This window comes from Eleutherodactylus coqui, chromosome 1, assembly GCF_035609145.1.
Source record: "Eleutherodactylus coqui strain aEleCoq1 chromosome 1, aEleCoq1.hap1, whole genome shotgun sequence".
NCBI lineage: Eukaryota > Metazoa > Chordata > Amphibia > Anura > Eleutherodactylidae > Eleutherodactylus > Eleutherodactylus coqui.
This window is the reverse complement of record NC_089837.1, coordinates 479,409,151-479,422,208: the sequence shown is the minus strand read 5'-3', so window position 1 is coordinate 479,422,208 and position 13,058 is coordinate 479,409,151. Positions and strand designations below refer to the sequence as shown.

The window sequence follows — 13,058 nt, the reverse complement described above, 5'->3', positions numbered from 1 at the left end:
GAGCCACTTAGAAGGATAGGTCATCAGTAGTGAATTCCCGGACAACCCCTTTAAAGTGAGTCTATGAGACCAATTCTGCTTACCAAACCACTAACGCCGCTGAGTAGGGGATTTGAAAACGAGTGGAACACACGATGTGACCGTTAAATGCATTGGAATAGCAGAGAAAATTACTTTATTCCAGTAGGTGGATGAGCTCACAAGTTGCGGGTGTTCACAAGCATAGCAAATGCTGAGGCTCTCCTCGGTAAAACCAATCCCGTGCCTCCCCTTGGTATTGATTTGATGGCATCAGCATGATTTCAGTGCGGCAAACAGTGAGGCAACACAAGACTGGAGCGTCAATCAACACCAAGGATGCCCTAACAGAAGTTTATTCATTTTAAAAAATCAGCTGCTGCAGAACCTCTTAATACACCTCACCTGCTGCAGAATGGTATAATACATATCTCATCTGCTGCAGTATGTTATCAGCATGTCATAATACGTACCTTAGCTGCTGCAGGCGTCATCTGATGTATTACATGCTGATTTACCATGGTAAGATATCCTATAGTAAGAACACCTGTGGCAATGTCTGAGGCACCGACAATAACTACATCACCTGTGCAATACTGAGGAAATCCTGAAAACATGACCTGTTGGGGTCCCTGAGGACTGGAGTCGAGGGAACACTGCCTTAGGAGACAAGAACTTCCGATGCTTCAATCGCTCGTGCAGTATTATCTAATGCCATAGCATTACATCATACCGCCATCTAACAGGCATTCTCTAAAGTCATGCCACAGAAATGGCTTGATAAACACTCTGCAATGGCAGTTCTGGGGCCTTTCAGAAGGCCTCTGGCTGCCATGACAACCGCACAGCAACCCGCGATCTCTTCGCGGGGGGGCCTCCAAATATCAGTCAGGGCATTTAAATGCTGTCGTCAGAATTGACGGCAGCATTTAAAGGGTAAACATCTCCGGTGAGCGGGGTGGATTCTCTGAGCTGTTGTGAGCTGGTGTCGGCTGTAAAAAACAACCAGCACCCGCATTGTACAGAGAGTGGTCGAGCTGACGATTCCCCTCCATACATCCCCCGAACGTGTGTTGTTAAAGGGGTTGTCAAAGCACCCTGGGAGGTTGGGTTGCAATGGCAATCATCTGATGGCGAGCAAGTATAATGCACTGGTTCTATTTTGATTAAGGAAACCCATGCTTGGTAATCTCGATAAAGGAGACAACCCCTTAAAGATGAATCACACACATACATTATTTACACACACATGTGTATATATATATATATATATATATATATATATATATATATATATATATATATATATACACATATACATACACACACACTTTATATAATATATATATATATATATATATATATATATATATATATATATATATATATATATATATATATATATATATATATACACACACACACACACACACACACACGCATATACACATATACATACATACATTAGTGGACAGTGAAACATTTCTTGCTGTCAGTGTCGCCTTCCCTCCTCCTGTGCCCTCTTTTTAAGATGGGGTTGGTAGCTGCGGCCCATCGTCCTCCTCCTGTTGCCGAAGTTGGGGGAAGAGACATGGCCATGCACATAAAGCACTAAATCACTGTATAGTACCGCTGGAGTTCTCCTTGCTATTCTTGCTGCCGTTAGCTCCGCAGGGAGGAGGACGATGAGGCAAACCTACTTGATCCCTGTGTCAGCGCCAGTGGTGCTGTCCTTGCTATCAGATGCAGAGCAGCAGTGGCGCTGGCAGGCAGCTAGTAACCTCCCGGCCGGTACTTGGAACGGCCACACGACTAGTGCACCCCTGGTGAGCTCCACCATGTAAATGGGTCCACGGCTGCCGCGCCCCTACTAGCTATGCATCTACATTGTGCCACTGACTCCCTGATCACTATGTGAATATAGACATACTGGGAATCTGTCAGATGTGAGGGAAGTGCTTACTTTTCATTGAACTCTGGATGAATGGTCCGCTTCTTCACACTGGTTTTCCGTTTTGTGGAACGGTTCTTATCTGGTAACAAGATGGCTGACAGGTACGGATCAGGGAGTTCCCTGGAACCAACATTTAAGTTCCTGACAAAGTTTAATAAAAAAAAAAAAAAAAGGATATTAAAGTCCCTTCAAAATGAACAGAAAAGAATAATGCATCTACAAGATAGTTGAGTGCAAGATATAAGTCTAAGCCTCCAAGGACTGAATATTGCTATAGTCATTAGACAGTATATATGACAGGGAAATTAGCCGATAATATGTATATAATTCAATATGTTCAAACGTGTTTTTGGCGGCAGGATTCCTGCTTTTTTTATAGTAATCCTATCAGTTGTCCATTCTTATAAGATTGATGGGATACCTTTCCACACAAAGTATCTGTATCTATAGTATAACAGAAGGATGCGGCATCAATACTTCATAGAAGTGGTTTTTCACCCAATCTGCCAATGAATACATAAATCCAGTTCACCACAGCATATATCGAATATTCCGAGTCCGTTAATAGCTTCCAAAAAGCTTTTTACTAGAGATGAGCGAGCACCCAAATGCTCGGGTCCGCGTTATTCGAGCCGAGCTTTTCGTAAAATTTGAGAGCTCTACTCGAGTAACGAACCCCATTGGCTACAATGGGAGACTAGAGCATTTTTGCATGTGGGACGCCGGGTGCCGAGCTTTTTTTTTTTTTCTAGGTCGCTCTCGGTCAGTCTCTCTCGCTCTGTCTCTCCTGCCTCCCAGACAAAAAATTTGCCATTGATGCACACTGCATCGCAGTGGGGAGGGGACAAAACAGGCACGTCACAGCGGGGAGGAGCCAAAAACTGGGGCGGGGGTCGAACGGCTTGATGCTCGTTCAAGTAACGAGCACCATCAAGTACGCTAATACTCAAACGAGCATCAAGCTTGACAGAGTACGTTTGCTCAACTCTACTTTTTAACTTTCTGCAACGTCCCAAGACCCTTTTTTGAAAATGTGGGCAGGGCTTGTCGGGAGGGTGTGTGGCTTCCCCAGACTGACAGATTTTTGTATAAATTTACACCAGAAAGTGGCTTAAAATTATACCAGAAATGGGCCTGCTGTACATGTCAGAGAAGGCGCACGGAGCTGCGCTGAATACATCTCTTCATGTATTCAGCACACCATGAGCCCAGTGAAAATCTTACTAAATCTGGTTTTGCAAATGCCAGGATTAGTAAATTTCCCCCTTTCAATTCTGTAAGTCGTGAGATGCGGCCTCCATGGATAGGATTTATGCTTTCAGGACATCCTCCAGATACTTGATCATTCATATTGAGTTCTGGAGTATCTGGAGGTAAGCACTTTGAGCTCTTCGTCATGATCCTCAAACCATTCCTGAACAATTTTGTAGTGCGGCCGGGTGCATTATTCTGCATGAAAGACGCCACTGTCATTAGGGAATACCTCTGCCATGAAGGCGTGTACTTGGGCGGTACAATGTGTAGGTAGGTTGTAGGTGTCAAAGTAACATCCATATGAATTCTATGACCCAAAGTTTACCAGTAGAACATTACGCAGAGCATCACACCCGCTGCCAGTCTGACTTCTTCTCATAGTGCATCCTAGTGCCATCTCTTCCCAGGGCTGCCAGCATGGGCACCGCAAGTATAAAAAATACTCGTGCTCCTGGGAACCTGCCATATGAGCGACATAACGTAGATCATGGTGCTTATAGCTGGTGACGGAGTCCCAGAATTGGGATTAACCCTTTCCAATCCACTGTGACGTCTGAAGACATTCTGATTATAGCCTGTACAGCTCCGATGTCGGAAGACATCCGGCAGGGTATTGTCACGTTCTATTACTGGCAGTTCTGTTGTCGGGGGCCTCTCCAGCATGTCCTATACCGCAGTACTGGCTCTAGCTAGCAGATGGCGCCATTGTATAATGGCAGAAAGAGAAAGCCCCCTAGGAAATCCTGAATCCAAAATTGGATTGCAAAGGGTTAAAGGGGTTATAGTACATATCTGGACACATTAATGTGTTATCAATCTGAACAGGTAATCCTAAAAACCTATATTAAGCTTACCTGCAGCTGTGCATTACTGCTAAAAGCTTGCCCTCTTTTGGTGGATAATACACGGTTACATGGAGCTGACTTGCGTTGGATTCCATGGGATCTGCGTCACTGTGGGAAAACATTAAAGCACATTTTTTCTATTTGAAGTTCTTGACTTTATTCTTAAAACGAATGAGGGCGTATCAAGAAAATATTGCACTAGAATAAGACTTCCAGTCAGATTTAAAAGCCGGGAAGTTCCCAGATGGAGGAAAACCTACCGATCATCACAGTACTTGTGCTTTACTGGATAGGAGATGGATAATAAAGCAAAGTGGCCGAAGGATATAGCATAGAATATAGAATATATTCACAAACTTATTTGTGGCCCCTATATCTTTAATGTACAGAGGGATATAAGTTTTGATAAGAACTATATTGGATAGGTGCCTTATAAGTGTATTATTTTGCCTTGTGATTTATGAGGTTAAAAGTGGTTTTGGTTGTATAAATCCAAGATTAGGCTTATTATTTAAAGAGACTACCACCTTCAAAGCCCCCTTAAATATAGTGAAAAGCTTAAAGGGTTTTTCAGAATTAAATTTTTCTAAATCCATTTAATCAGAGATGCTCATTCCTGTGTAAAAGCATAGGAACGATTATCGCTGGGATGACCTGTCCGGTATCTGTTGCCCGACAGGTTGTCCTATGTAAAAGCACCCCTAGACTAGACAGTCTTAAAAATGTGCCAGGTTTATCACAATAGCTTTGCTAAACGATAAATCTGTTGAATTGTAAGACTGTCCAGTCTAAGTCTAGACCATCTACTAGTTGGCTTAGTTTACGACAAAAAAATTATGGCAAAATTTTGCCGCAATTTAGTTTTCCAACTAATCTGAAAAGAGGTGTAACCTGTGTGAAAGTGTCTAAAAGCACATAGTAAGGCCTCATATCCACGGGTGGGTCAGATTACGCATGTGAAATTCTGTAGCAGAATCTGCCCGTGCACGAGGACCCTGCGTTCCGGTCCAGGTCATCTATTTTCTGTACTGTGACTCAGTAGATTAATTTTTGTAAACTTTTGCTGTCCTGTGGAATCAGCAGCCCATTCGCAATATATGAATTACAGACGAGCCATGGCTCAGATGGCTTCTATTGACTTCAATGGAAGCCGTCCGTACGGAATGCGCCCTAAAATGGAGCATGCTGCGATTTGTTTTCTGCATGCAGAATCCAGAAAACAGAATCGTATGTGTTAATTGAGTTGTGGACGCCCATGCTTCCCTATGGGTGGCTTCAATTACTGATCTTCCGCGCAGGTGCCCCACTCGGACTCCGCAAATGAAATCTGCCCGTGGACATTAGGCCTAAATGTGGCACAAAGCATGCAAGACAGTTTTCTGGCATAATTTGCACCAGAAAACTGTCAATCTTGAAATGTAAATAAGCCCCAAAGTTTACTTCTAACTAGAGATGAGCGAGTATACTCGCTAAGGCACATTACTAGTGTGAGTAGTGCCTTAGCCGAGTATCTCCCCGCTCGTCTCTAAAGATTAGGGGGCCGGCGCCGGTGACAGGTGAGTTGCGGCGGGTAGCGGGAGGGGAGGGGGGGGAGGAGAGAGAGATCTCCCCTCCATTCCTCCCCACTATCTCCCTGCCGCTCACCGCCCCCCCGACGGCCCCCGAATCTTTAGAGACGAGCGGGGAGATACTCAGCTAAGGCACTACTCGCTCGAGTAATATGCCTTAGCGAGTATACTCGCTCATCTCTACTTCTAACCAAGTGGTATAAATGCTAATTCTCACCTGTTTGCATTGGGTAGCCTTTGTCTCAGCTTCCCTGTAGCGCTTTCCTCATTGTCCACAGCAGACTCTAAGCTAAATGCTGTATTTTGAGGGCTTGGTGGTCTTGGAGTTGAAGAAGATGTAAGAGCCTGAATATCAGGACTGACACTAGGAGAAGAGAGAATCTGAAAAAAAAGATGCAATTTCAGTATAAAATACGGCTTCGACAGGAACATGTAAAATGCATATTTTATTGGGGTTCAGATTACTGAGTTTGACAGCAGTTGTAGGTGTCTGTAGCTCCCATTAATTTAATAGAAGGTGGCTGCTTTTACTGCCACCGCTCCGCTGTAACTGTGGATATTCTTGTTTTCAAGAATCACACTAGCAGTCGATTTTGGGACAAACCATTTAACCTAAATGCAATTGAAGTAAATACTTGAACAATATATTAGTCATACTGATGGGACATGGTTGGCTCAGAGGGCCACCAACTCTCCAGGATTGACATTAATCCTTAATTTTTAGGATGTAGATTTTTTGGATGTATCCATTACACTGTGCAACACATTTTTGTAACAGATAAGCAGATAGGTGGCTTACAGTAATTTTAGAGCGCTGAATTCAAATATGATATCCGTTTTTTTCTGCCACGTAAGGTTTTCCTGTTATGGAGAATAATGTAATCTAATTGCTGTTGCATTGTATTTCTTGAAAATCTGCCAATACAGTTAATCCAGTCGGCTCGCCGTTAACTTTGCTTAATAAAAAGAATAACAAAAGCGATTGCGCAACTATAAGGGTAGGTTTATGTAACTTATAGGGTATGTTTCCACGTGGCGTAAACACTGTTGATCATCCACCAGTAAGTTGTAATTAATGAACTGTGTTTTTACAGGTCATTGGTTAGGACTAAATAAAAGCATCAAAATCATAAAACAAAAATACATGTTCAGTCCGATCTTTCAAAGTAATGCATTATTTACCCCGCACGGGGAACGTTGTCCCCAAAATTTTTTATGAATACCAGAAATGTGCTTTTTTTGATCATTCTGTCTCCAAGAAAAAAAATGCAAATGAAAAGTGATCAAAAAGTTGTATGTATTCGAAAATGGTACGTCCAACAAGAAAGGAGCTCTTTGAAAAATTGAAAGTGGTACCGTAAAAACAAACAAAAAAACTACATAAAAGTTTGGTATCCTAGTAATCGTACTGACCCATAGAATAAAGCTATCATGTCATTTTTGTTGCAGTTTGTGCGTCGTAGAAACAAGACGCACCGAAAGATGGCGGAATTTCAATTTTTACAGGGATGGATAAATAAAGGAGTTACGATATTTATAAAACGAAAAAAAAAAAAAGGCTTGGTCACTAAGGGGTTAAATAACTTGAAAATGAGACATGCTGCTATTATTCCGTTTTACCAGTGTAATCAGAATGTTTAATTTTACAGAAACGTATCAATTACTTTCTGTGACAAAATTTTTTAAATATTTGTCGCACAGTGTTAATAATTCTTGTTGTTACATGGCAGGATTAGGCTCCATTTACATCACGTTCTTACACTACTCTAGGCACACGTGTGGGAAAAACTCATGGTACATACGTCACACATTATCATAGGGCCCCATTTACCTAGCAGATGTCAAAGTAGTATTCTTTTTGACATACTCTAGAGATACATCTTCGAAAGAAGGCTTGAACATAAAGTGAACAAAGCCTTAAAGGGGTTGTCCCGCGCCGAAACGGGATTTTTTTTTTCAACCCCCCCCCCCCCCCATTCGGCGCGAGACAACCCCGATGCAGGGACGTAAAAAAAAAAACGCTCAGCGCTTACCTTAATCCCCGCGCTCCGGTGACTTCTATACTTACCGGTGAAGATGGCCGCCAGGATCCTCTTCCTCCGTGGACCGCAGCTCTTCTGTGCGGTCCATTGCCGATTCCAGCCTCCTGATTGGCTGGAATCGGCACGTGACGGGGCGGAGCTACACGGAGCCCCATTGAAGAAAGCAGAAGACCCGGACTGCGCAAGCGCGGCTAATTTGGCCATCGGAGGGCGAAAATTAGTCGGCTCCATGGGAACGAGGACGCTAGCAACGGAGCAGGTAAGTAAAAAACTTTTTATAACTTCTGTATGGCTCATAATTAATGCACAATGTACATTACAAAGTGCATTATTATGGCCATACAGAAGTGTATAGACCCACTTGCTGCTGCGGGACAACCCCTTTAACCCTTTCCAATCCACTGTCTGATGTCTAAAGACATTTTGACTGAAGGCTGTACAGCTCCGAAGTCGGAAGACGGCCGTCAGGGTATTCTTACTATAGATTACTGGCCGCTCTGTTTTCGGGGGCCTCTCCAGCATGTCATATATCGCAGTACTGACTTTAGCCAGCAGATGGCGCCATTGTATAATGGCAGAAAGAGAAAGCCCCCTGGGAAACCCTGAATCCAAAATTGGATTGCAAAGGGTTAAATATCATACGAGCAGGACAATCAAGCAAGAAAGCTGTAGATGTGTTATGGCCTTTTTACAAGAGCTGAGATTGTGGTTTGTTGCAACTATTGCCAATTGACACACATGTCGAACGGCACTTGATTTATTTTTTTAGCACGGGACAAGAATTGGCCTATAGGGATGAATGATAGCTAATGGGATAGTTTGTTCCTATAGACCTGGCTGTACATACATGTTCACATTAACAAACCGATCAGCTGACGAATGAGCATTTGCTCAATTGTTGGCTAATAGTTTGTTCTTTAACACAGCTGATTGTGGGGTGAATGAGCGTTCTAAGGAACGCTTGGCTCCGATCATCAGCCTGTATGATGACGATTAACCATTCAGTCGTTGCTGACTCTGGGTCACCCTATGGATCAACTCTCGCCATTTTTGTCTATCAAGTACAGCTTCTTTTAACTGGCAAATACTGTGTTTCTCCGAAAATAAGACAGTGTCTTATATTAATTTTTGTTCAAAAAGGTTTAACTTTTTTACATGTATAGCTGCCTGGACACTATTTAAATTGACTTTTTAAATTAACTGTTAGCAGGGCTTAATTTTGGAGTAGGGGTTATATTTCAAGCATCCTCAAAAAGCCTGAAAAATCATTTTGCATCCTCAAAATTCTGGTAAATCATACTATGTCTTATTTTCAGGGAAACAGGGTAGTTATGCTAGTATCTGCCATGATTGATTCTAACAAGTGAGTTCTTTGATGACCACTGACAAACCGCGGCATAATATCCTTCTCCAGTCCATTTGCTCACATGATGTGTCCAAAATAAGCTTTTTTTAAAAAAAAAAAAATAAAAAAAATTTAAAATATTCGCCTCTAGGGACGTTTTTGGCTTGACACAATCTAGTCCTTCGATGTTAGTAAAGCTCGCTGTTCATAGGACCTGAAGAAATCTTCTCCCCCACCATGGTTCAGAAGCGTCTAACTTCCTCCTCTAACCTTTTTTAAGTGTCCAACCTTCACAAGCACAAGTTGCAATGGAAAAATAATTGCATTTACTAGGCAGCATTTGGTTTCCAGATCTTGTCCATTCCTAGCAAAGCCATACGCCCCAGTCCTATTCTTCATTTAATTTCTGACCTGCATATTGACCATCATTGTCTAGACTGTAATGTGGAGAGAGCATCATGGACTCACCCTCATTTTAAGTCTCATGAGAACCTCACTGTTCGCTCCAGGTGAAATGAGAGGGAACCAGCCATCAAGTGTCATCGAGTCAGCAGTCATGAGATCAGAGAGCGGTATGGTAAGAGACCCCAGAGACTTAGACTCATCTTGAACCTTAAAGAAAACAAAGAACCGATATCACCATCTGACAAAGTAAAGAGGATACTTTATATTCAAGAACTACAACTGGAAGCGATTCTCCAGAATATGGTGTCCTACTAACTTGAAGTTGCAGTGTCTCATTTTTGGGGTTCTTGATAAGGAATGCACAGCTTTCATCCCACACTGGATCACTGCTCTTCGAGGAAACCTGAAGTAAGTGAATATTAGCAAAGGTGAAAAAAGAAAACGTATGTTGCTGAATTTCAAAAATGTAAATAAAAACACAAGTACAAAGTAATACTAATAATTCAAGAGTAAAAAGAAGGGAACACTGAAGAGAACTAATTCCCCCGTGTTATCTCGGAATCCCAGTCTCATCAGGCCCCGCATGAGGGGTAATAGAGTGCATCAGTTATACCTGCAGTGTTTCCTTAATACGTTTCTCATAGAGGAGTTAAATTAAAGGTTATTTTAATCAATTACCATATATACTCGAGTATAAGCCTAGTTTTTCAGCACATTTTTTATGCTGAAAAAGCCCCCCTCGGCTTATACTCGAGTGAGGGGAAAAAAAAACCCAAAACAAACTTGCAATACTCACCTCCCAGCCTGTGTCTGTCCCCGGCGCGATGGTCCACCCGACAGTGCGGCAAGCTGCTTGAGAATTCTACCCGCCGTCATCTCCCTGCTTTGGCTTTGAATTCCCCAATCACAGCCGGCGCTCGATCATTCCCAGCCATTCAGTGGATGACATCGCTGAATGGCTGTGATTGGTTTATCGAGCCCTGGCTGTGATTGGCTGGCACTCGATCCAATCACAGCACTTACTTACACAGCACTATTGTCGGGGGAATACAAAGCCGAACGGGGAGAATTCTCAAGCAGCTTGCCACACCGCCGGGGAGACCATTACGCCGGGGACAGAGACGCCGGCGGGGAGGGGAGTATTGCATTTTTTCTTTACCTAGTATATACTAGAGTAGAGCTCGGCTCGAGTCAATAAGTTGTACTAGTTTTTGTGGCAAAACTTATTGACTCGGCTTATACTCGGGTCGGCTAATACTCGAGTATATACGGTAGTTAAGATTGTAAAGTTAAGTGTATACACACACAATTAAATCTGTATGGTTTTAAGTAGTACCTTAGTCTTGTAGGTAGTTTTCCTCACAGTTATCTGGGCACTTGCAGTAGGCAGTTTGGTACTTTTCTTTACCTATTTAAACAATAAGTTAAAGAGAACTTGTCATATTGAAAATGCAGTCCAGCAGGAGGAGCTGAACAGACTGATATATATGGGGAAAGATTCCGTATAACTTGTATTTTATTTATATCTCTGCACATTCTCACCTTAGAGGTCAAATGGGCGGTCCTATCAATGATTGACAGCTATCTCTAAATGCACAGCCATAAACAGATAGCTGTCAGTCACTGATAGGACCGCCCCTGTAGAAGCACATCACAAGAAATTACTGTGGCTCTGAAAGCCAAAGTAGGTAATTGTAGTAATAATAATATAAATGTGTTTCTTAAAATGGTTAACTAGCTCAATATAGTATGGTATGTACAAGTAGAAGTAGAACCAACCCCCCACCGCCCCTCACATGCATCTTTCCAGCGCTAGCTATCAAGGAGAGGAACTTCCTATCTCTGACTGCATACTTTCGGTCCAGATTGGAATATTAATAAAGTCTATCCTACTTGGGTATATAGGAATTACATGTTCACATAGCGCCATTACATACAAGGCCAATCATGAGTTGTTATGATGTTGTGAGGGGCATGCATGCAAGTGGTGCGTCATATTCAGTATAACTGTATTATACTTCCTTTCAATAAAGCAAAAGCGTATGGGGGCTGACGGAGAACATCCGTGAGTCCAAATACGTATGTTCATGCATGAAGCTTCTCATTATAACCAATCTGGAGCAAACTTTTGGAATATGATTTATTCCCATAACAAGTCTATAGAGTAACCATTCAATGTATGATAATCACAAAAGGGAAAAGAAATTCAAAAATCATTAAAAAAAATGAACACTATTTCTATTTTGTTTTAAAGAAAGGAAGGTGGCATCTACCACTTTGGTAGTGAAGTACATAGACGTGAGGGTGGCCTATAGCCTAAGATGTTGCTATGTCTTGCCATCTAGGATAGAAGGGTACAGAGTTTGTTTCCCCCTTCATTTCTTCTACATTTTGCTAGGGCTAATAACTCCCCCTGTTTGTTTGATAGAGACAGGATTCCTGCACAGGATCTTTCCACCTAATGTCAGAGGGGATAGGATCAACAAGGGATGGGCCCCCTGTCTTGAAGGGCCCCACAGTATCTACATGGCTTGCCTCGTAAGTATGTACATCTAACAATCTTCCAGTTTCATTACAGTGCAAGGAGACCTTCTTGCAGTGTGTAAGAAGTCAAAGGATGAACAGATGCTTCACTGTATGTCACACCTGCCTGACTACAACAAATGAAGGCATTCTACTGCAAGACACAGGGCAAGATTTAGTAACATCATAAAATGCATTATTTAATGTGATGATTAATTTGTTGCAACTCGTTAGACATATTAGTTTCCTCTTCCTTATGCCATCTCAGTGCATACTTTAACCTTTCACTACATTTTGTATCATATATGATACAGTACCCATATTTCCATATATTTCTCAAGGGAATGTTTCTGCATCTCTACTGCATGGTGTAACAGATATGAGACACTCCATTGGTATTACTACGTGGTTCTCAGAGTAGCCACTAGATGGCATAGCTGGTCAGTTGCAGATTACAAAGAATATAATTTTTATCATGTATTTCGAAGTTCATGCAGTGAAGAGTTAAATTGACACTTTGTGTCCAAAAAGACACATACCATTAATAAATGTCGCACATTTTATGATTTTTTTAGCTGCTCCTCTTTTTCTTGACTTTTTTGGGGGCATTTTCCTCAACCACAGTTTGTACATCTCACATGAACAGGAAGGGCCACAATGATATTAAATAACTCACCGGCAGATCACTGGCTCGCTCTAAATAGACACACAGGAGGGCAGTAGAGAATTCTTCACTATGTGTAGATTGAGAAAGGCTGTTCACCATCAGCACCTAAAATAGAAAGTAAGTGAGAAGACGGTTAACAATATCCAAGTGTTGCAAACTGATAAGAGCCAAATAGCATTACCAGAGTAAGATGAGAAGAGGCAAAGAGAATATGTGCAACCGTGGCATCATGTCAGCAGAATAGTACTGCCAGAGCAAGCGAGGGACAGCAATGAGCAGGCAGGAAGTATGCAGATGGTACCTGATCGAGCTGAGTGGGATCCATGAGCAGCGACAAACACTCCACTTTTACATGCAATTTTCCAGATTTGACATCCTCTAATGGCAGCCACTGTCAGATAATGACAAGTATGAAGATACAGAGTTGGTGAAAACAT

At 42.1% G+C, this 13,058-nt stretch overlaps 1 protein-coding gene across 1 annotated transcript in view; it reads right to left on the bottom strand.

Annotated features, from left to right (window-relative positions):
* The window catches only part of ESYT1 (extended synaptotagmin 1), an 88,301-nt gene that overhangs the window by 9,850 nt on the left and 65,393 nt on the right, over nt 1-13,058 (bottom strand). Inside the window, exons 21-28 of the mRNA XM_066585162.1 lie at nt 12,923-13,012; nt 12,631-12,726; nt 10,768-10,839; nt 9,748-9,834; nt 9,495-9,638; nt 5,857-6,020; nt 4,081-4,179; nt 1,982-2,113 (exon numbers count right to left, since the gene is read on the bottom strand). Of these exons, the coding sequence (XP_066441259.1) occupies nt 1,982-2,113; nt 4,081-4,179; nt 5,857-6,020; nt 9,495-9,638; nt 9,748-9,834; nt 10,768-10,839; nt 12,631-12,726; nt 12,923-13,012 (884 nt within the window). The remainder of the gene's footprint in view (nt 1-1,981; nt 2,114-4,080; nt 4,180-5,856; nt 6,021-9,494; nt 9,639-9,747; nt 9,835-10,767; nt 10,840-12,630; nt 12,727-12,922; nt 13,013-13,058) is intronic.